General features: G+C 38.7%; 1 protein-coding gene and 1 long non-coding RNA gene across 2 annotated transcripts in view; one reads left to right on the forward strand and one right to left on the reverse strand.

Moving 5' to 3' along the window:
• Positions 1–231: 231 nt before the first annotated feature.
• CLIC4 (chloride intracellular channel 4) overlaps positions 232–27,380 on the reverse strand; it is a 56,360-nt gene continuing 29,211 nt past the window's right edge. The window contains exons 3-6 of the mRNA XM_036444533.2: positions 22,767–22,892; positions 14,945–15,051; positions 5,231–5,412; positions 232–3,531 (exon numbers count right to left, since the gene is read on the reverse strand). Coding sequence (XP_036300426.1) covers positions 3,367–3,531; positions 5,231–5,412; positions 14,945–15,051; positions 22,767–22,892 — 580 coding nt within the window. The 3' untranslated portion in view covers positions 232–3,366. The remainder of the gene's footprint in view (positions 3,532–5,230; positions 5,413–14,944; positions 15,052–22,766; positions 22,893–27,380) is intronic.
• Positions 18,194–25,541, forward strand: LOC118722703. The gene is made up of 4 exons (XR_004989097.2): positions 18,194–18,204; positions 22,415–22,419; positions 23,296–23,298; positions 25,392–25,541. It is a non-coding gene; the product is annotated as an uncharacterized LOC118722703 (long non-coding RNA).

Here is a 27,380-nt window from a genome sequence, read left to right on the forward strand (position 1 = left end):
GATGTCTTATCAGATTTGTTAAAATTTTACCTGTTTCTATTTTGATAAGAATGAGTACCATTAAAGTTTTTATGAACTTATTTATGCACCAATTGAGACCACATGTTTTCTCCTCTTTAATGTATTGTGCTGAATCACCCACTGTTGGGGGGCGGGGGTAGTCTAAACTAAAACCCTGTTACCCCAAGTTATTATTTATTTTCATGAGGTGGGAGAAAAAAGAACCTTTAATGGTAGTGAAAATATACTTTATTTTAATACAATAGCTGCCAGCAATATACTGGGTCCAGAGACAAAAAGAAAAATACAATCATTCTTCAATAGGCTTTCATTTGCCTTTTCAAAGGATTTTAAAGGAAACACTCCAATTCTGTTCAACATTACGACCTGGGGAGTTGAATTATTTTCCCTGATAAAAATAAAAATTTGACAGTCCCAACATTTGATACTTTGTAAAGAATGGAATAAAAAAGTCCATATAGTATATAGATAATGAATGCTCCCCTCTCTTTGAATCAAATACTATTATAGCCAGTATAAGAAATTGGTTGATCAACTTGATGAAATGTGTATCAAAATGTTCATGAAAAAAATATTTCTTAACGTGTTTATCTTGTTAGATATTTTCTAAATGGATATTTTAAATGCTCAGAAATAAAAGCTATATACATGCAACTCTGGAGAGACTCAAAACTCAACAGAAGTAAAACTGCCTAAATTCTAAAGTTGATTAATTTAGGGTAAGAGTAAGTGTTGGAAATGTTTTAATTGTATACAGATTGCTCAAGGGCTTAGAAGTAAGTTGTCTAAGCCAAAGTTACCAAGAAAAGAGTCTTATATTAATTTCATCACAACAATCCTAGTAAAAGAAGATAACAGCTGTACAGAAACACTGCATTTACTTTTTTTTTTTTTTTTAAAGGAAGTCATCAACTGAAATGGAGAACTTTCCAACTGATGGAACATGAAAACTTCAGACTCTAATCTCCTTGTTGGTTTAATTGAAGGGGAAATGATTCAGTAGTTGCAGAAATAATAACAGATGATTTCTATTATATCAACCCATACACATGAATTGTCATGTAAACTTTTATCCCCAAATCTCCTAAGATTAAACTATCACCTTTATACCAATGCTGGGATCACCCTATTTACTGGCCTTTGTCCATTTGCCAATGTCAATTTCATCTAACTTCCCTGATAAAAGAATGAGGTCTTTCTACAGAGAAAAAAGATCATTCTGCCTTCCTCAGTGTCTTAACAGTCCTACCTATTCCTTGGACAATGAGAGGGATGCATCATGAGATACATTTTTAAAGGTAGAGAACAATCATCCGATAAATTTCTCAAAGAGAGAGAGTTAATATCCAAGGTAAAAATACTTCACAATTGAGTTGAGACTGTATTTTTCATCATTTATTCTAAGGAATGCTGCTCTTTCCTCACTAGCTCTCCATTCCACACCACTTAGTCCACCCTTCAGGGAAAGAATGACACCCCTTCTTTTGAATCTTTTGGCCGAATGCCAAGTTACCGCTACTGATGATGGCTGTGTACTGGTGGCAGATGTGACATTTCTACCCAATGAAGCTAACGCTATAGAATTTCTCAGTAGATAACCTGTAGTTCTTCCTGGAACCAGAGAAATCAGCATCCAATATTAATTACACAAAAGATGGTGCTCAAACTTTTGATCAGCAATAAAGAATTTTATCTCCCTGAATCAAAGGGATACAATATGGAGCTTTACTTATCTTTTTGTACTAATTACTGGAAGGTTAAAAAAAAAAAAAAATGCAGTGTGCTTATAAAAATCAGGTTGCTTCCATAAAGCCAGTGCTTACTAAATGTTAGCATGTCAAAGGGAGGAAATCATTGCCTTTTAAAGCAATATACTTAAATTTCCAAAAACAGCCTGTGAGAAATAGCACTTCTTAAACAGGTTAGGTAAAAAAAAAAAAAAAAAAAAAAATTATTGAAAGTTTTCTAGTAACAACCCCATCTTTGGAGTAGTAGCTACAAAGTCCAATTGAGGAAAAAAAAATGAGTAAATACACAACAAACTCATTTTGTTTCCACTAAGTTCATCCTCCCTGTTAGAGCACAAATAATTCTGCTTTAGAACTTCAATTTAAGAAACAAACATGCAGACTGCTATTCCTCAACGTGTGGAAAATTTAATGGGCGGCAATGGCTGACATTAGGAAAAACTGCTGGAAATACGCACTCACCAGAGCAACTGTGATTTAGTCCGAAAGGAGCGAGCCCACGGTCTAACAGTCAATGGGGGTGGGATGGAACACCTGCTAGTCTGTGCTGTGTCTTATTTTCAATATAGGATGGAGTGGGTATATTTTGGTTTCCTACATTAAATAAGCTTTAGAAACAAAATTTTGATATTTTGACAAACCTTAATTTCTGTGTTAATGTTTACATTACTACTTGTTGTACACTGCTAGAGCTAAGTCAACTAAGTATTAGTTTATGTAGTGTTGCTCAAAAAAATCTACAAACAGCAAGATCTACGCTGACCTAACAAGGAGCGTTTTAAAATAAAGAGAGCAATAATGCTCCAAATGGACGGCACTGGGCACGGTCCTTCAGCAAACGCCACGCTCAGGCAGATACCAGGTGCCCGTGGGTTAGCTAATGTGGATAAAATGCTCAAAAAAGACTGAGAATATTACGCCTCTCTAAACGGTTAGCTGCTACATGTGTCAGACGTTGTCACTGGTGTAAGAAGAAATGCTTTCAGGAAAAGTGAAGATCCTTGTACAAAACAGAACAGCGAAGTCTGTAGTGCCTTTCTGCGGGAGGCCCTCTCCTCTGGTGGTGACGCCGTGAGCACATCTCTGGGATGGACTGAACTGAACAGAAGGTTTTGATACAGTAGCAATCCTTTCATAGACTCTTACTAAATATCATAAAATTCCAAAAATACATAAATATCCCTTGTACCACGCATTATGCACCAGTTTGGGGCTGACCGATGAGGTCATGGTCACTAACAGTTAAACACTGAACCTCAAAAGTCCTGCCGTCTATCCACAGTGAAAGGACAAAACAGGGAGAGCTCCAGATATAGGAAACCACCTCTAAAGAAAACAGTGTGTGATGAGCGGCCTCCAAATTAGAAGAGAGGAGGGTGTAGGGGAGGGGAGGTAGGAGGGCAAGATAATTTTAAAATAATACTGCTTAGGAGTGTATGTTTAAAGATAGCTACTGATCTATCCTTTATCCTAAACTTGAATAACTGCCATGTCCATGCAAAATAAAATGTCTACTTTATAGGGAGAGGAGCAGTCTGTTAGAAAAAGCATGTTCTTAACCGGGAAGCGATGTGAAGGCCTCTCTCGTGAGTGCTATTTACTTGGTCAGTCTCTTGGCTACATCGTTATACGCTATTTCCACCTCCTTGTCACTGGGGCAGGTGTTGGTGAACTCGTCCCTACTGTAAGCATTCGTTAAGTATCTCCAGATGCCGGTCATTCTTTTTGGAATATCAAAGTTGCGGTATTTTTTGGCCACCACCTGAAAGACAAAGAGATCAAAAGTTAACATTTATTTTCCATGTTTAACCAGAAACATCTCTAGATTTTAAGGAAAACTGAGTTTGTGAAACTCTGAGAACTTCCACTGGAAAGAAAGCTTAATCTCCTCTATACCCTTCTATCAATTTCATCAGAGAGGGGGGAGAATGAAGTTAGAAGTCACCTTCAATCTAACTAGACTCCTATATAATAAAAGGCCAATATGCAAATAGACCAAACAGTGGAACACCTGGTTGCTATGCCGTGCACTGACACCAGGGGACAGATGCTCAATGCAGGAGCTTCCCCCTGGTGGTCAGAGCGCCACTCAGCCAGAAGTGAGCACAGCAGGAGTGGCGGGAGTCTCTCCTGCCTCCGAGGCAGCACTAAGGGCCAATGAGCCGAGAGCAAGCAGGCGGGCAATAAGGAGTGAAGGGAGAGGGATGTCTGACTGAGAAGTGGGCCTAAGCCAGCAGGCAGACATCCTCTGCAGGGTCCCAGACTGCAAGAGGGTGCAGGCCAGGCTGAGGGGAGCACCCCCTTTCCCTCATCCCCCCCCATACAGTGCCCGAATTTCGCACACCCGGCCTCTAGTTTTAATAATGACGAGAACTGCAAACTACACAGATTCAAAAGTGTGACACTGACCGCAAACACCTGCTCTGGCCATCCAGGGAGACGGCCACGGAAAATCCCTGGGCAGGTATGTAAAACACATATTATTTTATTTTATTTTATTATTTATTTTATATATATATATATATATATATATGTGTGTGTGTGTGTGTGTGTGTGTGTGTGTGTGTGTGTATTATTGATTTTTTACAGAGAGGAAGAGAGGGATAGAGAGTTAGAAACATTGATGAGAGAGAATCATCGATCAGCTGCGTCTTGCACACCCCCTACCAGGGATGTGCCCGCAACCAAGGTACGTGCCCTTGACCAAAATCGAACCCGGGACCTTTCAGTCTGCAGGCTGACGCTCTATCCATTGAGCCAAACCGGTTTTGACCACACTCACTATTTTAGATCTGTTTTTCTCTATCTCAATCTTTACTGCACAACTAGTGTTTATTACTTTCTATTCAGCAGTGTCTCATTCAGTAAATGCTCAATAAGCATGTTTCCCTTGAACAGAAAAAGCCAGGTGCCCTAGCTGGTTTGGCTCAATGGATAGAGCATCGACCTGTGGACTGACAAGTCCTGGGTTCAATTCTAGCCAAGGGCATATGCCTGCGTTGCTGGTTCAATCCCCAGTGGAGAGCATTCAGAAGGCAGCCAATCAATGATTCTCTCTTATCACTGATATTTCTCTCTCTTTCCCTCTCCCTTTCTCTCTGAAATAAAGAAAAAAGAAAGAAAAAGAAGAAACAAAGAAAAAGCCAGGTGATCACAGAGCAGAATCTGATTACCTGTTAGTGAGCAACTCCAATCCAAAGTTACCTGTTACATCTCTGAATTTTTATGCAGTCAGAGAAAAATGTAATATCCCTCTTTCTCACACACCTCAATTTTCAGACATAATTTCCTTTTCATTAACTCTATGACGTACAAGGCCTAAGCGGCGTTAGATTATACTATTTGGAGGGGGGAGGTTCCTACATGTCAGGAGATGAGAGAAGTTTACACACGAAGGAAGTGCTGCCTTGTACACAGCTGACAAGGTCAGTGGCAATGAGACGCCACATCCACAGGCCTACCTTCACAATGTGCAGCTTGGGCAGCAGGTTACAATCGGCCAATGTCATTTCATTGCCATCCAGAAATTTTCGTGTGGAACACTTGATGTCCTCCATGCTGTTCTCATCGATTTCGTCAGGGAGGGGAGAGTTCAGATACTCATCCAGTTTCTGCAGTGTCTTCAACAGACCCCGCTCCAAGGCTGCAAGAGAGAGGGGAACACTTTAAGAAGGGAGCCCACCAAACCCCCAAAGCAGAAGCATTCCTCTTTCAGTCAGCAGCTGTCAAAAAGCACAGAGAACAGAGCAGACAAGGTGCCTGTCCTCCTGGGATTACTTACATGGGGCGGGAGGACAAACAAATTTGTTCAGATAAATATAAAAACAAGCATGGCGGTTTCAGACAGTGGTATCTGTAAAATCTTGTTAATAGCTCAATAGCCCACATATGAACACATAGCATAGTTGATGTTTAAACCAGAAAGATTGGCCCTAGCTGGTCTGGCTCAGTGAACAGTGTCAGCCTGTGGACTGAAGGGTCCTGGGTTCGATTCCAGCCAAGAGCACATACCTGGTTTGCAGGCTCATTCCCCAGTACAGGGTGTGCAGGAGGCAGCCCACCAATGATTCTGATCATTGATGTTTCTATCTCTCTCCTTCCTTCTTCTCTAAAATCAATAAAAACATATTTTTAAAAATAAACTGGAAAGACTGGTGAGAAACAAACCTACTAGTTCAATTCTAGGTTAGAAAATCCTGCTGAAACAGATTTTTTACTCTCAATTTTAAGTCCTACTCTTCTAAGAACATTTGGATTTTTCATCACAAAATGTATTGTTAAACCCCACGGCAAACAATCTGAGCAAAAAACCTGGAGTTTTTGTACTAATATTATACAGGAAGCCAAGAATAGCATCTTGCATATATCATGAAATACAGAGATCAGATTAAAGCTGACGTGAGGGTGTCTCTAGGCAAATAGATTAAGATGCTATAATTGTCGTGATTGAGAGAGAAGTGGGACAGAGCCAACCCTGTATATCTGGAAAGTAAGTTAGTAACCTTATTAGCGAGGAGGTGGGACATTGTTAGAAAGGAATATGGAATAAATATTGACAGATCCTCTCTCATCCTTTCCTAACCTTAACCTTCCCAACCCACCTTCACCCCCACTCCCAGAATATATAAACTTAAACAAATGATTACAGTACTTGGTTATAAAAGAAAGTTAAATATTATGAGTTGACAACTTAGTTAGCTATAAATCTGAATAAAGTTGCATCTGTTATGGGAAAAGGCAAAGTTTCACATGCTGCCTATTATAATAGATATTTCACCAGCAACATAAATATATCCTAACCCAACTTTTTCTTCCAAAATGCTCCCACCTGCCCGTCCCTTGGTCCCTTCAGGTAGTTCAGACATCAGACATGGCTAAAAGGAATGATGGTCTTTATACTGAAACAAGTCAGACAAAGACAAGTGCAGACACCTCATGGGAGCGAGTTTGCTTTACTGTGCTTCACAGATACTGTGTTCTTTACAAATTAAAGGTTTGTGGCAACTTATGTTGAGCAAAGTTTATCAATGACATTTTTCTTTTCTAAAAAAATATTTTAATTTATTTCAAAGAGAGGGAGAGGAATAGAGAGAAAAACATCAATAAAGAGAGAGAATCCTTGATCGGCTGCTTCCTGCATATCCCCTACCTACTGAGGATCGAGCCCAAAACCCTAGCATGTGCCCTGACCAGGAATCGAATGTGATTAATAGGTCAATGCTCAACCATTGAGCCACACTGGCAGGGTTCAGTGCACTTCATGTCTCTCCATTAAATTTTTGGTAATTTTTGCAATATTTCAAACTTTTTCATAATTATTCGTTATGGTGATACCTGATCCGTGATCTTTGATGTTACTGCTGGTTAATTATTTAGGGGCACCACAAAACACACCCATATCAAACTGAATATAATCAATCAATGTTGTGTGTGTTCTGACCGTTCCACTGACAGGCCATTCATTCCCCCATCTCTCTCCTTCTCCGGCCTCCCTATTCCCTGAGACCAACAATCTGGACACAGGCCAATCAAAAACTCTACAATGGCCTCTGAGTGTTCAGTGAAAGGAAGAATCACATTATTTCTCACTTTAAATCAAAAGCTACAAATGATTGAGTTCGTGGGGAAGGCATGTTGAAAACCAAGGTAGGCCAAATGCCAGGCCAGGCCTCTTGTGCCAAACCATTAGCCAAGCTGAGAATTCACGCAAAGGAAAATTCTTGACGTTCTGCAGCCCATGGGTCAAGGAGCAATTCTGACTTTCAAGTCTTATTTAAGAAATACACTTTGTGAAGCCATCGCTGCTGTAAATAGTGCTTCCTTTGATGGATCTGGGCAAAGTCCACTGAAAACCTCTGGACAGGAGTCACCATTCTGGGGCCATTAAGCACATTCATGTGTCATGGGAAGAGGTGAAAACATCACCACTAACAGGTGGGAGCGGTGGGTTTCAGCCCCCGTGCATGACCCTGAGGGGTTCGAGTGGAGGAAGTGGCTGCAGATGTGGAGGAAACGGCAAGAGAACCAGAATTAGAAGTGGAGCCTGAAGATGTAGCTGAGTCACTGCAATCTCAGATAAGCTTAAAATGGATGAGGGGTTGTGCGAACGCATGAGCAGAGAAGCGGTTTGCCGAGATGAGATCTGCTGGTGGAGATGCTGTGAAGATTGCTCAAGTGACAACAAAGGATTTAGAATACTGCCTGAACTCGGTTCAAACAGCAGCAGCAGGTTTGAGAGCACTAACTAATTCTGAAAGAAGTTCTATTGTGGGTAAAATGCCATCGATCAGCATCACATACTACAGAGACACCGTCCAGGAAAGGAGGCAAACTCCACTGTTCTTTTAAGAAACTGCCACAGCCCCACCCCTCAGCCTGCAACCACCACCACCCTGATCAGCCAGCCACCAACTTGGAGTCAAGACCCTCCACTGCAAAAAGATTATGATTCATACAAGACTCATGCCCTTATTAGATTATAGCAGGAACACAACTTTTGCATGTACTACGAAACCAACAATCCATGAGACTCGATTTACTGAGATACTCGCTTCACTGCAGTGACCTGGAACAGAACCCACAGTGTCACTGAGGTACGTATTATTTAACTTGTATGTAGAATTTAAAGAGCAAAACAAATAGACAAACAAAACTCCCAGAAACAGAGAATACATGGATGGTTATCAGAGGGAAAGGAGGTGGGGGAGTGGGCAAAACTGGTGAAGGGGGAAACTAGAATTACTGTGATTATAGCACACATATGATCAAATTATGTTGTACACCTGAAAACTAATGCAAAGTTACAAACCAATTTTACCACAATAAAAATAATTGGGATAATGATTATAATTGTCTAAATTTCCATGATAGCTAAAAATAACAGTCTGCACACAAAAAAAATCTTAAATGCAAAAAAAGGCAGTATCTAATCACTGTAGATTAATATAATCTTGTAGATTATAATATGCTTTTAGAAAATGTATTAGCATGGTGACTGCCAGGTACAGGGGGGATAGATGGTGACTGAAGGAGACTTGACTTAGTATGGTGAACATACAATACAGTGTACAGATGATGTGTTGTGTGGATGTGTGCATCTAACCCTGTTTAATCTTGTCACCCCAATCAATTCAATAGAAAGAAAAATGTATTAGTTATGTTCAGTCCTTGATACAGGTACTCTCTATTACTATTACACTTTAAAACATTTACATTTTAAACTCAGGGCTGGTTTACATTAAACTAATAGTCCACTAAATCATCAACTTCTTCCTTGTATGATTACAATGAACAGAAGCATGGCCAGTAAGGAAGATAATACTGCCTGGATTTAAACATTGAAATAATGTCTCAAATGGACTTGAGTGGTAGGGTAAGTTTGAGCAAGTTATTAATCTTCAACCTATTCTAAATCAATCCTTTTTATGAATTAATTTTCAAATGTATCCAATAGAAAATAAAATATCTTAAGTTTAAGGTTTATATCATACGATGCTTAGAATCCCAGATGTAAGGCACGAACTAAAATTAAGGTAACAAAACTTTACAACTATTGTTCTTTCTATAATTTTGGACTTAGCACAGCTCCTGCAATCGCACAGCTCCTGCAATCAAGTTCAATTGGGGTGCCTGACTAGAATGTTGGGTCACTTTTCTTTTCTTTTCTTTTTTTTAATATATTTTATTGATTTATTCACAGAGAGGAAGAGAGAGGGATAGAGTCAGAAACATCAATGAGAGAGAATCATCGATCAGCTGCCTCTTGCACGCCCCCTACTGGGGATGTGCCCGCAACCAGGTACATGCCCTTGCCCGGAATCGAACCCGGGACCTTTCAGTCCGCAGGCCAACGCTCTATCCACTGAGCCAAACCAGTACCGGCATGTTGGGTAATTTTTCAAAGTTAAAAATGTCAGAATAAAAAGTGTATTAGTAAACACAAAGAATGCTGAATTAGTTTGCTATAACTTTTAAGTAGCAATATAATGAATGGCCAACAAAATAAAGAAAAATAGAAGTATCGAAAGACATTAAACAGCATTTAATGAACAAGTTTTAAAGACAAACCATCACAAAGGAATTTGAAGTTGAAATAAAGAAAATGTAAAGATTAACCGCTAGAGGGCAGTAGCTAACCACCAGAAAGCAGCTCCTTGTCTTTTGTAATTATTAAGGAGCACTATTGTTCTCCAATACTCATGCTGTAGTAACACTAACCTCTCTAAAAAGGTCTTTCAAAAGCTCTCAAAAAAAATAAATAGCCAAAACCGGTTTGGCTCAGTGGTAGAGCATCGGTCTGCGGACTGAAAGGTCCCGGGTTCGATTCTGGTCAGGGGCATGTACGTTGGTTGCGGGCACATCCCCGGTGGGGGGTTTGCAAGAGGCAGCTGGTTGTTTCTCTCTCATCAACGTTTCTAGCTCTCTATCTCTCTTCCCTCCCCTCTGTAAAAAATCAATAAAAATTTGTTTAAATAAATAAATAAATAAATAAATAGAAGCCATACAGTCAGTTTTAAATTAATTATGGAAATCAAAACAACCTTTTTTGCCTAAGAGAACACAACAAAATTTAAGATTAGCACACATGCATACACCAGGTCAGAGTATGGGGAAATGAATACTCTCACATAAGTGGAAATATTAACTGGTATACACTTTTGGAGAAGAAAACATTTTAACCCATTTGGGATCTAGTATAAGGCAGCATTATTTGTTATAATGAAGAAAAAAAAAAGGCGATCTCAATGTCTACCAACAAAGAAGTGGTTAAAACTCCATGTTATGAAATATTAAGCAGCTTTTCTTAGAAAATGAAGTAAAGTTCGATATTTTAAAGAATTTCTACCACATAATATGTGAAAAAAGACAACTGTATAATATAAAATATAAATGCACACTTATGTACTCGGCAAAATTACATAGAAAAGAGGATATATACTGTTGGGGAAGATGTTACATAATGTCATTAAGGAGTACTGGAATTTTATTAAATTATATTTATACTACTTGACCTTTTTAAATAAGCAGGCATACTCTATTACCTGCATAGCTCAGATGAATAAACATAAGGCAGAAACCATTAAATGTAACAAGCCCCTAACTGTTGCAGAGAATTCACAAAGAAGAAAACACAAATTATGAGCGCTTACATGGATAAAACTATATTTTAAATCTGCTAGTTTAAATAAAGGGTAATCTGACCTAAACAATTTTAAAGACTAGGTAACATTAGAGGAAAACAAGAGAAGTAGTGCGTAAAGATGATTAAATAAATAATGCAGTTTCATAGCTACAATGATTAGCAATCATCCTCTGATTCCACGTTTCCAGAGAGAAAGAGAGGAAGGGAAGGAGAATGAGTCCTGAATAAAAAGGAATTAATTAGAACCTAAAGATTCAATTCCTCCATTTAAAAATAGGAATTTGGACACTAAGGAATATGCTTCAGAGCATATAATGACAGATTTTCATCACTAGTAAATTCAGGGAAATGACGAATATTATGAATACCAAACAGACTAATAAATTATCCATTAGTACAATTGTGGGCTTAATAAATTATATAAATTAACTGAGGTTTAAACAGATTTGGGACAGGTCGTATACCTAACCCATCCCCGTAAAAGGAATTACTCATTAATCTCCTTTAATGCTTCAAAACATTTCACAAACTCGTACTCCCAATCAACTTGGACATGTTACCAAAAGAATTATATATTTTATCTATCTCTCTCTCTCTGCCCCCCCCCCCCTCTATCTATCTTCTATCTATCTTCAGTGTTTCCCTTTATTTTATTCTTTAGATATTATTTACTTTGGGCCCCAACCTAAAATATTGTAGCATCTAGGCATTTGATCCCTTACTTTGAATGAGGTCTTAACATTGTCCAAAGCTTTGTAAAATATTAGTTTATAAAATATTTCACAGGCTGGTAAGACGAATCAAAAATCTGCCTATTCTGACTTACCATATAAAATAACAAATCCATCTCTAAGTTGTTCATTGTTTGGAGAAAAGAAGTTGGATCATTCATTTCCTAGGCTTATTTAAGGCATTTAATTGTGTGAGAAAGATAAGAGACTTGCAACAAATATGCATAAGGGAGATCAATTAAGGTACAAAATTATTTGGGACATTGTTTTCTAAAGTCTCATGGCCGTGACAGGCCCCTGTGGGGAAAAGTTGCTTGGCAACTGGAATTCTTATTTACCAATAGGTAATTTAATATAAGGCCTTCTTAGTTATGCACAGTGTAATCCACTGTTGTTTGTTCTTATCAGTTACAGAATTCTACAGACAGTAAGCATAGGTGGCTACTTAAGACAGTAACAAATTGATAAGGAAAAATAGAATACAAAGCTATACTTAAATGACTCAATCAACCCCATTCACCAAAGCAATTTTTTTCAGCAGACACATTTTTTCCCCTCTCCTCCCCACCAAGTGTCAAAAGAAATTCAACCACTCCCAGCTTCCAAAAGCCACAGAGAGAAATAAAAAGATTATGATTAACTAAGAGAGTTCAAAGAACTATGCAGCAAGACAGTTTTATGAAAAGAAAAGGTAGGACAGAACGGACACTGTGGACAGAACGTGCTCTGGTGGAACTGTTTGCTTCGTGTATAAAATGCTTAGACAGAAACAATACCTAGTCCAAAAAAAAGCCAATTACTAAGGAGAGTTGCTCCCAAACCAAGACAGCCTCTCGAACACATTTAACACATTTAATAGATATAAGCCAGGCCCGAGCACTCGCCTTCTCCCTCTGCTTCTTCTCTGTAGAAAAACATCTCATGCAGTGAATATTATCCCAGAAACCACTGAAATTCAACACTAATTTATAAAATGCAGCAATTTTATATTTTAATAATAATTTTTTAAGAGCCTGAAGCCTGAAAAGCTTGGAAATCTGTCCAAGTGATAAGGAAATTAGCAACTGTTTCAATGTTTTTAAAAATGTTATTCCTGCTTAACCAGCCCTGAGCCCCACCCAACCCCACGCCACTTTCGTATTCTTGGCCATTTGCTGCCATAAACTCCTACCCAAAAGAACCCCTCTAGGGTATCCACAGGGTTAGGGACAAAATAACAGCAAGAGGCAGATCACTCACTTCAGATCGCCCTGCACTCGGAAGTTCCTCCCACATGTTAACTTTGTAAGGGTGTCCCTGACAGCAGAGAAATAAGTTGTCAGGAATCTTGCTAACAAGTGCTCTGTTGTGTTGTTACGAAGTTTTCCTACTTTGAGAGGTCATTAGTGACACAAACAGCTTTTTATTCAAAAAGCACACAAATATATATTTTATATATTTAAATATCAGATATTTCTTTTTTTAAATAGGAAAATATATATTAAAAAAATTCAACAGTCTATAGGGGTGAGGAACCTTTGTTCTGCCAAGGGCCATTTGGATATTTATAAAATTATCCTTGGGCCATACAAAATCATCAACTTAAAAGCCCGACCAAATGACCTCCCGGCCTTTGCCCGCAGGCAGGACGTTCCCCGCCCTGTAACACAAAGGCGGAGTCCCTGACCAGGTAGCTCAGTTGGTTAAGGTGTCAGCCTGATACACAAAGGTTGCTGGTTCCATCCCCAGCCAGGGCACAACAAGAATCAACCAATGAATGCAGAAATAAGTGGGACAAAATCAAATCAATAAATAAAAACAAAAATTAAAAGGATGATTAAAATCTTTAGGAGCTAGCTTTTTGGTTATTGTTGTAAGTCTTAAATATGAATGCTCTCCCTATACAGTTTTCTTAACATCACAAAGGGAAGAGAAAGGGAAATCAGTGAATGGTGTGGTTAAACAGGTTCATTAAATGGGACCTCTTTCAGCCCAGCCGGTGTGGCTCAGTTGCTTGGGCATCTCCCGTGCTCTAAGGGCTGACAGTTTGATTCTGATCAGGACACAAGCCTGAGTTGCAGGCTTGATCCCCATAGGGGATCTGGGAAACGGCCATTCAGAGGCAGCCAGCTGATTCACTCTCACATCAATGTTTCTCTCTCTCTCTCTCTCTCTCTCCCCCCACCCCTCTTACTCCCCCCAATCTTTTTTTTTTAAATATATTTTATTGATTTTGTACAGAGAGGAAGGGAGAGAGATAGAGAGTTGAAACATCGATGAGAGAGAGTCATCGATCAGCTGCCTCTTGCACACCCCCCACTGGGGATATGCCCGCAACCAAGGTACATGCCCTTGACCGGAATAGAACCCGGGACCTTTCAGTCCCCAAGCCGACGCTCTATCCATTGAGCCAAACCGGTTTTGGCCCTCCCCCCAATCTTGATTCCCTTCCTCTCTCTCTAAAATTCAATTTTTAAAAAATGGAGAAAAACAGAACACACAAAAGGACCCCTTCCCTCCGATATACCAAATATAACTTTGGTGAATGAAATAATGAGAGTGTGTCCTTTAACAAATAAAATAAAATCACATCCCTATTACCTAACCAGGGGTCCTCAAACTTTTTAAAGTGGGGGCCAGATCACGGTCCCTCAGAGAGCTGGAGGGCCGGACTATATGAACTACTAATTCCTACTGTAACACCTCGGCTGCGCTCACTGCCCAAAAAACCTGGCGGGCCGGATCAGACTCCTCTGCGGGCCGCATGTGGCCCACCGGCCGTAGTTTGAAGACGCCTGAAACCATCCTCACCATGAAAATGTGACTTGAAACTAAAATCCTACTTTTAGGATGCAGACAAATTTGGAAGGCTGGTGAGACTAAAGGCTATCTTAAAGCAAATCCAAAAATTGCTCTGTAAGGGTAATTAGCACAAAAATCCAAAATCCACTGGGGCTGATTTTAGAATGCTGGCACCTAACAATAAACAAGATTTAGTAATGGTTTAAATTAAGCTCCACCAATCCGTTTTTAATATGCCATTAGTTCTTTGCATAGCTCCCTTCACACAATATGAGAACAAATTCTCTCAATAAACATTTTACCACACACCTACTATACTGCTAGGTACTGTCCCACAAGCTAGAAACACAGGAAAACAGCAATTTAAGGACTTAACCTGGTTTTTCTCAAATCTCTGATGAACTGGGAAAGCCAGTTTTTAACACATATGCGAATGTCTGGATCCCAAAGTATTCATTTATAATCATCCTCATAATAGGGGTGTTGTTTTTGTGCAGTGATAACCCAAACATTCTTTTTACCTTCATTAGCCTCTGGCCTTGAATTCTTAATATATGCAGAGAACTTGGCAAAGATGTCCATTCCAGCAGTATTTGATTCTGGGTGCTTTGGCGAAAGCTTTAAGTACCTAAATGGAAAAGTGATAATGTATTAAAGATCCCCAAAAGATACATTAGCATAAATCCCCTCAATCAAAAAACTATTGTGCTAGCAGTTCCTAGACATCTTTTAACAGTTATTATTACTCTGAAAAATACCATCATCTGTTTTTCTAGGATTTTTTTTATAGAGTAGTTTTTTGTTTTGTTTTTTAACATTTTAAAAAATTGTATTTTATTGACTTTTTATAGAGAGGAAAAGAGAGGGATAAAGAGTCAGAAACATCGATGAGAAAGAAACATCAATCAGCTGCCTCTTGCACACTCCACAACCGAAGTATCAATACATGCCCTTGACCAGAATCAAACCCAGGACCCCCCCGTCAGCAGGCCGACGCTCTACCTACTGAGCCAAACCGGCCAGGGCTAGGATATTATTTAAAAATATATTTTTTATTGATTTCAGAGAGGAAGGGAGGGGGAGAGAGAGAAACATCAATGATGAGAGAGAATCACCAATTGGCTGCCTCCTGCAAGCCTCACCCTGGGGATCCAGCTCACACCCTGGGCATGTGCCCTGACTGGGAACCGAACCCCAACCTCCTGGTTCACAGGTCGACGTTCAACCACTGAGCCACGCCAGTCGGGCTGTTTTCTAGGATATTTTTAAGATTTTTTTTTTCCCCTTAAGAAACAAAGCTCTGCACAGTGTTTTTGTTCACATATTAATACTCTTGGCAATCAAAAGGTATCCGCACTCCACCTACGTTTTACAAATTAAAACGCTGAGGAGACTGTCTTGTGCCAAGCCAATGGCACTTTAGAAAGAGATCCCTAGGGTGGCGTTAAGGAAGCTTTCTGTGATGATGGAAATATTCTATATCTGAATTGGCAATTAAATAAAGTCCAAAATCCACACTCTCCCAGCTGTAGAGCTTTCTTAACCAGGACGCTAGCCGGATGGTTGGTGTGTGGTGCCTGAGCCAGCCCAGAGAACCTGGCAGCAGCAAAGGCCTTGGCTAGTCAGCATCTTGTCCATCCGGAGGGTCAGGGACCAAAACAGCAAGAGGCAGACTGCTCACTTCAGATCGCCCTACACTCAGGATTTTCCAAAGCCTCTCATATACTGCATTTTGTAAGGGGCGCTAAGCAACAGAAAAATAAGATGTCGGGAATTTTGCTAGCAAGTGCTTAGTTTTCCTACTTGGAGAAGTTATTAGTGATACAACAGCTTTAAAAAAATGACACAAATGTGTATTTTGCGTATTTCAATTTAAAACACACATACCCATATGTTTTTTCCTCAATTGGAAAGTAGATGTAAAAAGTTTAACACTGTTCTCTTTCCTCTTGCATTAGCTCCAGGGACTCAGGGCTGAAGGAATTCAGACTCATAGACCACTTTAGGAAAGGCCCTCCAAAACTTCACCAGAAAATGGGCTTTCGGGCAGTAAGACTTCAGAAAAATATCTTATACTGAACTCTAATTTAGATTTATTTATATATTTTAAGGTACTCTTTTACCGCTTTTCTTTAAATTAAAAATGAAGATGAAGTATTTTTTAGATATTTAGTTCAATTGCAAGGTGTGGTTTCAGGTCAGTTTTTATAGTCATATTTTTTACACTTTTCTTTTTTGAATGCAAGAAATAATATATTTTCTAAAAATTGGTCACAGTAGCCCTAGCTGATTTGGCTCAGTAGATAGAGCGTCAGCCTGCGGACTGAAGGGTCCTGGGTTCAATTCCTGTCAAGGGCACATGCCTGGGTTGCAGGCTCAATCTCCAGTAGGGGGCGTGCAGGAGGCAGCCAATCAATAATTTTCTCTCATCATTGATGTTTTTCTCTCTCTCCCTTCCTCTCTGAAATCAATTTAAAAAATAATAATAAATAAATAAAAATTAAACACAGTATATTATATAGGCAAGAAGAATATAAAATATCTATGGAACATCTAGATGTTCCAGCTATCTTTTTTTTGTTAATATCTCTCAATTTTTAAGCTTAAAGATTCCTCGTAAAAACAAAATTATTAAAGTATTTTTAGTGAGCAATTAAGAGTAAATTAATTTTTCCCGAGCTTTTAGATATACATATTACGTGTTTTTGTTTTTTGCTCCTATCTATAGAAAACCTTATCCACACACACACTTTTTTTGTTTCCCTGCCCGAGCTGTAACAGTTAATTCCTTTTTCAACATCCCTGGGTTTCCCTTGACTACAAAAACAACCAACTTCCAACTTAAATGCTTTCACCACTGGTTATACAGTACCTTCATTGACTCATTCCAACAGAAAAATAGTGCAAGAAACCTAAGTGCCTACCCAAATACATTTATGTCCTTCTCTAGCCAAGTTTCCAAAATTAGTCTTCTTTTCCCCAACCAATATTTAGCTGTACCAACTTTTTCTACTGAACTTCATAATTTTCAAAATAACTTACAAGAAGGCAGGCTTACATAACAGATCGTGTATATATTCACTATTCATTATATATATTTATATATATCACTTATTCTAATTTTTTAAAAATATATTTTATTGATTTTTTACAGAAAGGAAGAGAGAGGGATAGAGAGTTAGAAACATCGATGAGAGAGAAACATCCATCAGCTGCCTCCTGCACGCCCCCTACTGGGGATGTGCCCACAACCAAGGTACAAGCCCTTGACCAGAATTGAACCTGAGACCCTTCAGTCCGCAGGCTGCCGCTCTATCCACTGAGCCACACTGATGAGGGTACTTATTCTAATTACTATCTATTATGTGTCAGGCATTGTACTAAGTGCTGGGATGTAATGATGAGCATTTCTATATGAATACACTTAGAGATCTGTTTTGATGAATAGGTAAGAATGAAGAACTGTCAATCAGCATATCCTTATTCATATGGAAATAAATGCTATCAAAAATTTTTTAAAATACTGTCTCTAAAGCAGGTTAAACATGCCCTGTTTTTGCCTTCCAAGACAAATCATTAAGTGTATGTGTATACAATACTACAGCTTAAGTTTATGTGCATACAATACAAGAGACCATCTCAATGTTTATTTTGCCTAAAAGTAATTATTTTCCAGCCCCAAAGTCCTGAATTAAAAGTTTTCCCAAACTAAAACACATGTTTTTCCTCTCCTCAGTTGCAGTGTTGTTAAAACATACATCAGCCCATCTAGTGTGGCTCAGTGGTTGAGCATTGACCTATGAACCAGGAGGTCATGGTTTGATTCCCTTCAGGGCACATGCCCAGGTTGTAGGCTCGATTCCCAATAGGGGGGCATGCAGGAAGCAGCCAATCAATGATTCTCTCTCATCATGCTTCTATATCTCTCTCTCTTCCGCTCTAAAATCAGTAAAAATATATTTAAAAACATATACTGGATTTTATTAAGTCATCAATTATTATTAGTTTTAGCAGATAGCTTGATAAAAGAATAAATTTCAATTACTATAACAATCATTTTAACATTTAACAAAAGGAAGGTAACTAGTTAATAAAAGCTAGTGTCAACCATAAAATGGACATGAGCATCCAGGGTATTTAGACTTTTAGATTAGTCCTTTATTCTGTATTAATGGTAGACTACCTAATAATATTCCCATCATTTTAGGAAAGATTTCATATATTTTCTCCTTTCTCGTACTAATGTAAGAATAAAGTCTGGTTATACAGCTTATTAAATTATCCTTATAAATTTAACTTTGTTTTTTTGTAAGAGAAAGTTTATTTAGAAAATCAGAGGTTGCCCTAACCGGTTTAGCTCAGTGGATAGAGCATCAGCCTGTGGACTGAAGGGTCCTGGGTTGGATTCAAGTCAAGGGCACATGCTCAGGTCGTGGGCTCGATCCCCAGTAGGAGATGTGCAGGAGGCAGCTGATCAATGATTCTCTCATCATTGATGTTTTTAACACACTCTCTCCCTCTCCCTTCCTCTCTAAAATCAATGAAAACATATTAAAAAAGAAAAAAAGAAAAAAGAATGTTCATCATCCAGGTAAATAAATTCAACTTTCATTACCTGTATTTCTCATTTTTTAAAAAGGCTTCATAATACCTTTGAGAGCTCTTCTCCAAAAGTATCTAGCTTTCTCTATCCTTTTATCAGTAAGTTAGCCAAGTGCATAGTCCTGCTTTAGTTAAAATTCCAAGTTTCAAAGCTTTTTTGGGCAGAGGTGGAGGAGGCAAAGTAGTTCCTTCATTCAAGCAAGGGAAACTAAAAACAAAAACATAAACACTTTCCCCATGGAAGAAAAAAGAGAAAGCTTCTTCTTAAAACCTATAGTTACGCTGACCAGCAAAAGCTGCTTGATTTAAGCATTCCCTTAGTCTGTAAATTCAAAACAACTCTGGAACAGACAGTTGCCTGTATTTATATTTGTCCTGACTAAAGCAGATGTGCTCACATAAAAACACTCTGTTCTCATTATCATCAAATGCCAAAGTCATTTATTAGAAATGCTAGATTTTCATTTACCAGCGTGTAGAACGCTTCTGCCTTTTCGCCTCATCCTATTTGGAAACAAGAAAGCTTACAATTTTGTGAGGAGGATCAGCCAGAGTTAAGGCCCTGAAGGTCTACCTGTTCTAAGTGACAGTGCGCAGGACGGTCCCTGAACGTCACAGACAATAAAGGGAAGGGAGAGGAACGCATGCCACAGTCCCAGGAACCCGCCTCCTCCTAGTCCTCCTTGAAATACAATTCTACGTGCAGAGACCACTGTGCCGCCTGCCCACGGAAAGGAAGGAATTCCCAATCCAAACATGCTGCTGCAATGCATACAAACAAAAGCTCCTCAGAAGTTAAACCTCACCTGCTTTTTAAAAAGGACTCGTTCAATTCAGTTTGACAACCACCTTCCGTCTAACCTGCTCATCAAAGTAAAGGAAATTTCTAGGATTTCTCTTTGACCCTTCCTTTAAGCTCAAGCTAGCCTTCAATTTGGTACTCTTTAAAGCGTAATCCCACTTAAAGACACATTCTACCTCTCTTATAAAAGTCAAACTCAACAAAATGAGAATCGGAAAGAAGACAATAGGAGAAACATGGGTTTTTGAAGTTACATAAACCTGGCTTTGGAAGTAAGTACGTCAGCTCTGCCACCGTTAACCTTGGACAAATTGTTTGCATTACTCATCTTTGGTTTCTTCATAAAGTCTTTGAGAGGATTGAGATAATCCACAAAATAACCTATAATGCACTGTGCATAAGGCACATAATGGTACTTGAATGTTAGTTAATAACAGCAGAGGTATTAGCAACATCAAAAACACTCCTTTCTAAATTAAGTAAATTATAAAATTATTTAGAAACTCTCTTTTGATTATAAGCTACAACATAAAAACAAAGAAATTACTCTTAGAGAGAATTTAGCACACTGAGAACCCTGCATAACAGAAAGATCTCCAAGTTTTAAATTAAATTAAACTGAAAGAAAAGACTATTTCTGGTTAATGTATCTCTATGAATACATCCAAACAAAATGAGGCTGAAGTTTCTATATATAAAAAGCAAAGTGAAAATGTTTATTTCCATGGTCCAATTCAAAAACCAATGTCAAGAAACCAGAATATGTTGATATTAGATATATTATCTTAATGTCCATTTCCTCTGAGAAAAACAACAAGAAGGTCTAATAAAAATTACTTTTGTTGTTGTTGCTGTTGATGAAGAAAACTATATGAAAATGTAAGAAAATGTCCATTTGACTGAAATGGTATATGAAGATATCAGCATACTGACTTTAAAAACAACTCTCTTGGGAGAATTTACCGATTTAACACTTCAGACAAAACACAGTTTTCTTCACAGCGGATGGCAAGCCATTCAAACTGTCGCTGTTTATAATTTAATGTTGGTACATGCTCTACAGTTACAGGAGAGGAGGATCACTTTCATCACTGTCTGAGGACAAGCAGACAAATGTGCAGCTTCCCTCGGGGCCGACAGACTTTTAAGAATTAAAAAGGGATCTAGTAGGTTCTATGATGCAACATTACTTCATGAGTTATTTCTACTAAGTTGGATATATGGCCGTAACAGCTCCTTACTGATATGTATAAACCTACCATTTACATTTTGCAAATACAAAGACCTCAGTATGGATTTATTGGTATTCTGCTTATATAACCAGGTCTGGAGGAAAAGTCAAGGTACAGTTTTATTAGTGTTGGTCTAAAGGAAACTTGACTGGGGATGGAAGGAAGGTTTGGACTCCTGATAAGTAGAGGTAAAAGAAGTTTAAAGCTCTTAGAAAAACAGGAAGAAAGGCAGAGGATAAGCTTTTATAATACAGGAGTAAGAAAATGAAATTTTAAGCTGGTACAAGATTGCTAAACAGGCCAATTCTGTTCTCAATGGAAGATGGGTTAGATACCGTCAGGTCTCCAAAAGAAACACTATTGACTCAAAATTATTCTCCTGCCTAGAATGATTGCCACTCCTTCCCTCACCTGCTGAATGCCACTTTTTTTAAACTAAAGTTTAATTCAAATCATCTCTAAAGCCTTCCCCGATTGCACTCACTCTCTTTCCTTTTTGCCATTTAATCATTTATTTTTCAGTTACAGTTGATCCACTCACTTCCCAAACCGCAACCAGCACTACCACCATCCATATTTGTGTTTCAGGAACTATGTCTGATTCATTATTGTGTCCACAGGGCTTTGTTGCCCAATAACTGTTTGCACAGTGAGTGAATGAACGAACATTGAGTCATTAGTTAATTTTGAAACCTCTGACTCAATAACCCATTTCTGGGAAATGTATCTGGTTATAGAAGATAAATGATGGTAACTAGCAAGAAAGGCATGGATTGGGGGGGGAGGATTTTTTTTTTTTTTCTTTTTCCAGTTTTGAAGATAATGAAACTGGAAAAGCCTAAAAGAATTCAGTAATACTTTAAAACAATGCCAAGATTACAGTATGATGCAAAACTGCCTGTCTGCAACTTAGCTAATTGTCATGAGAGTTCACCTAGTCTACAACTGTACTTTACATTATAGGAAATAGAACTATAAAACTGTTATCAATCATGTAGGACCTGGGATCTAGAACAAACACCTCAAAGAAGTACATAAATGCAAAGTTATTCCCAGGGACTGGTCTAAAAAGTCAATTCCTCTGGGCGGTAGCTTCAGAGCGTTCCCTTTGAAATGACCTGTGAGAAATCCCCAGCAGCCTGCACCATACCTGCTCACACATCCTGGCTGGGCTCAGTTTAAAGCGGCCTTTCCCCATCTCTTCTCCTCCCTAAACTTCTCTTTCAACTTGGAGCCAATGTCCCTCAACCAACCAGTCTTCCCTGACCTATCTCACATGCTCCAAACCTACTTACAACAGCTTCCTACCTAATGCTGACATCTGTGTAGAATTAATTACAATAAATGAAGAGAAGTCCTAGTCATTCCAACTTAACACTGTGAGAATTTAACTCAAATACCAATCAAGACAAAGCTTTAAAGAAATGGAATTTTCATGCATTTTTCTTTTCCTTTTTTTAAGATTTCTTTTTTCTTTTTTATTGATTTTCTTACAGAGAGGAAGGGAGAGAGCTAGAGAGCTAGAAACATCGATGAGAGAGAAACATCGACCAGCTGCCTCTTGCACACCCTCTACCGGGGATGTGCCCACAACCAATGTACATGCCCTTGACCGGAATCAAACCTGGGACCTTTCAGTCCGCAGACCAACGCTCCACCACTGAGCCAAACCGGTTTTGGCTCCATGCATTTTTCGTTGATACTCACTTGGGAGGGCATAAGACTTCTTCAAGAAATTCTTCAATCTTATTTACATCCGTTTTGACTTCACTGTTAAAAGTTATAAATGGTGGATGGGTCCCAGGAGCCAAGTTCTGCAGGTCTACAGGCTTCCTGTTAAGCAAAAACAGTGGTCAGAACTGGACAGATGTATCAGGTCATCAAGCAAAGAGAATCTAAGATTCTTCAGCTTCTGGTTCTCACCTGGAACTCTGAGGCCTTGGGTGTTTTGTTTGACCCACAAAGGCTCATTTTACTGATGCTTTCCAAACACTTAACATTTCAGGAACTGCGGTGTGAGATCAATGAAACTGAACTGATAGGCAATGGCTAAAAATGTATAAATCTTTGGTTTATATCATGAAAGACCTTCAATAAATATTCAACAATTCAGTTGAACTCATTCAAATGTTTGCCTTGAGTGACATATCTAGAAAAAGCAAAATACACAGAATTCATGCCTCCAGATAAGAGCAAAAAATGTACTTCAGCCGAAGCCGGTTTGGCTCAGTGGTAGAGCGTCGGTCTGCGGACTGAAAGGTCCCAGGTTCGATTCTGGTCAAGGGCATGTACAGTGGTTGCGGGCACATCCCCAGTGGGGGGTGTGCAAGAGGCAGCTGGTCGATGTTTCTCTCTCATCGACGTTTCTAGCTCTCTATCTCTCTCTCTTCCTCTCTGTAAAATATCAATAAAATATATATATTTTTTTAAATGTACTTCAATGTTTGTGGGATATATTTTTGTTCTTTTTTTAATGTTTTATTGATTTTAGAGAGGAAGGGAGAGTGGGTAAGAGAGGAAGAGAAACACAGATGTGAGAAACATATATTGGGTGCCTCACACATGTACCCGAATGGGGACTGAACCCACATTCTGGTTACGTGCCCTGACCGGGAATCAATCAGCAACCTTTTGGTCCAGTGGATGGTGCTCAAACAACTGAGCCACACCAGTCAGGGCTGAATTTTTTTTTGTAATGTTTCTTACCAAGTAGACCTTTTTTTTTTTTTTTTTTTTTTTTTCCATAGTAGGAATAATTTAGATTAAAAAAATATATATTCTGTTCTCTACCATTTTGTTCCCAGGTGAAGAAAAGGAAATAAAGAGAAACAAACAATAAACAGAGAGAAATGAAAAGGAGGAACCTTACAGGAGCTAATACTTGGGCAACTTAAGTGGCTTAACATCAATTAAAATTTAATTGGGTACACTTGCACCAACTGGGGGCCGTGGGGCTAGTGGCTCAGGCCCAGCTGCCTGGTTTAAGAGGAGTGCAGCTCGGCCACAGGACACCGAGGCATTAAAGATGCCCTGTCTGTATTTAGTTGACTCACTAAATGGAGAAAAAAAATACTAAGTATGTAGAACTTCCCCTTTCCTTCTGAAGGTGCTGAGTTTCAATGCATAATATTAATTCACATAAATCAAGAGAATACTGGACACTACAAAACAAATGAGCAAAAACAAGTTAACATAAATCCTTTATTTCAATTTATTCCTATTGCTTATTCTTCACTAGCTTTGCTACTTTCTAATAGTAAAGCCACTAACTGAATCAGTAGATTTGGACTCACCAAGACACACACCAGATCCTAGTTACCAAGCATTTATCTATTTGTACCAGTTCTATCAGTTAAAGGATTTTACTTATTTTGATCAATGTGGTATACTGCTGAAGTTTGTCTACTTTAATGTTGGTTTGTGGCACAGTTGTTTTAAAACAAAATAGCACCCATGAGAAGGTTTCAAATACAGCTTCTATAATTCTTAACAGATTTTATTAGCACAGCTTACAAGTAGTTATATTAATAACAGAGTTAGATAAATATTCACTAACATATTTCTAATTCAGCTCTTAGTGGCTCAACAGTGTTTATCATTTTGAAATAATCTTGAAAAACAACATAAAGCCAAGTTCTCCAGCTCTATGTATTTGTCTCTTTCACACACACACACACGTGTGTGTGCACGGGATATACATGATTCAGGATGCATTGGTGAGACATATATCTTGAATTGTTAGAATTAACAGGGCTTCCTTAACTCAAATCAAATTTACAAAGGGCAAGAATGGAGTTTGTCCTTTCCTGGCTGGGAGCAGTAGGAAATGGATGATCTCTAAAAGGCTGGCCTGGCGGTTTGTTTGCTGAGCTGTCAATGGAAGACCCGTGTAATTATTCCCGAGCTTTACAATAAAAGTGTGAAAACCGGGGGGGGGTGGGGGGGGATAAATAAATAAATAAATGGCTGGCCTGTTCCATCCATTTAGTCTCTGTGTGTCAGTCACACGGCTGTTTCTGAAGAACTACCTGGAAATCAAACTGACCTCTCAACTTGCTGAAAGCTGTTTTCAGAAAGTTAGAACCACAGAGACATGATAATGAAAGCAAACTATGTAAGGAATCTAAATTGAAATCAGATTTTGTTCTAAGTTTATAACGGCCCTTTAAGATATGCAGAACTATTATTTTATCATTTCATTTGTAACATCTTAAACTATTACTAAATTGTGAAAGGTTAAACTACCATAACCTTCTAAACAAGTGGTCGGCAAACTGCGGCTCACGAGCCACATGGGGCTCTTTGGCCCCTTGAGTTTTTAGCCAAGGCCAGCTTAGGAGGACCCTAATTAGGTTATTAACAATGTACCTGCCTATACAGTTTATGTTTAAAAAAATTGGCTCTCAAAAGAAATTTCAATCATTATACTGTTGATATTTGGCTCTGTTGACTAATGAGTTTGCCAACCACTGTTCTAAACCTTTATGCCATTATTATGGCAACTTACATGTGGGTCTGACTCACATAATATGTTACAATTTGGTATGTTGTCATTTAAAACAAGAAGTCAGAAATGACATTGCAAAGGAGGGAATAGTTTCAGTGTTTAAGGTGGGGATGAGGAAATGAAAACGTGTTTCTCCGTCTTTTTAAAAAGTGGTCTTCAATTTACTTTCTCTCCTCAGAAAATACCATGGAAGGGGATTTTACTCACTAGTAAAATAGCAGATATCACTGCTTTTACAATAAAGTCAATATCTTAAAAGTTATCATTTCTACTCTCATTTCTCAAAACCAGAGTTTACCCCAGCAAGTATGTGACAAAATATGCCAAGTCAGTGTCTCAATTTCTCTTTCTTTTTCTTTCTTTCTCTGCCGCTCCCTGTTCTCACACTTTCTTCTTTCTCTCCCTTGCCTACATCTCAGGTTTATCTGGGCTCTAGAAATGCTAATCTCTGATTTATGAACTGGGCATAATGAAGATAGCGTTAAGTCTTCAAATAAAGATCTTGGTCGCTGCCAGGAACCTGTCAGCCAGAAAGACCCTATAGTAGCAGTGTTATTTAAAAAAAATAATAATTACATTCAGTAGCAGGTCTGAAAACGGTTTAATGAGAGTAGTCAGAAGTACCCTGAACAATAGTTAGCACATAACAGACTGAAGAAACGTTAGTTAATGTTTCCCTTCCTTTTTCCTGATTTTAAAAATGAGACAGCCAAAACCGGTTTGGCTCAGTGGATAGAGCGTCGGCCTGTGGACTGAAAGGTCCCAGGTTCGATTCTGGTCAAGGGCATGTACCTTGGTTGCGGGCACATCCCCGGTGGGGGGTGTGCAAGAGGCAGCTGATGGATGACTCTCTATCATCGATGTTTCTAGCTCTCTATCTCTCTCCCTTCCTCTCTGTAAAAAATCAATAAAATATATTAAAAAAGAAAAATTATAAAAAAAAAAAAAAAGAGAGAGAGAGAGAGACAACTGACTTCCCAGAGGAGAGGCTTGCCCAAGATCCCAGGGCTCTCTCCAAACACAACCAGGTCCTACCCCTGACACCTGCTGCTACGCACGGGTGCTCCCCTTTGAGGACATGTGATAACATCTTTAAACACTCCCTCAAATTTTAATGTTTTCACTTATTTATCTGAAGCTTTTATTCAAATGGTGGTTGATGTAACACCCAAATTTCTCCTGAAGCTTGGACACTGTTTTGAATCCAAAAGTTCTGTAATGCAATTGTAGCGTGAACAGAAAATTTGGGTTTAAAAATGACTCCCACTGAAGCACTAAGGCAGCACACAGGCGAGCGACGGGAGACTGTTCCAGTTCCCCAGGCACATGAATGCCACCAGCACAGCCATTAACACCAATTGAGATTCAAAGAGAATGTGTCACACTGTGCCAGAGCTGGCTTGATTTTTATGGATGAAATGTCAAGTAACAATAATTTTCCAGAGCACAGAGTGGGTTTTTAAGTAGCTCTCAGGAAAGTTCTATTGCTCACACGTTTCACTGAGGAGTTAGACAATGGATCAGAAAAAAGCAGGAAAGTAAGCACTATAGGCATTTCCTCCCACAGCTCCCTATAAACATAGTTAAGACTACATTATGAAAGGTACTTTTCACTACAGGATGCTGTATTCCTCTGTGACAATTTGATTTTACAGGGTTTTTTAGCCAATGTTCACTTTCTTTTTGAAATCTAACTAAAGACTCTGAGTAAACTCATAGAAAAGGATTAGAAGGATAAAGACCAGCTCTAAATATATATTTTTTTCTACTCCCCCCCCCCATAGAGGAAGGGAGAGGAATAGACAGATAGAAAC

The sequence above is a fragment of the Pipistrellus kuhlii genome, unplaced genomic scaffold (assembly GCF_014108245.1).
Source record: "Pipistrellus kuhlii isolate mPipKuh1 unplaced genomic scaffold, mPipKuh1.p scaffold_m20_p_2, whole genome shotgun sequence".
NCBI classification, from domain to species: domain Eukaryota; kingdom Metazoa; phylum Chordata; class Mammalia; order Chiroptera; family Vespertilionidae; genus Pipistrellus; species Pipistrellus kuhlii.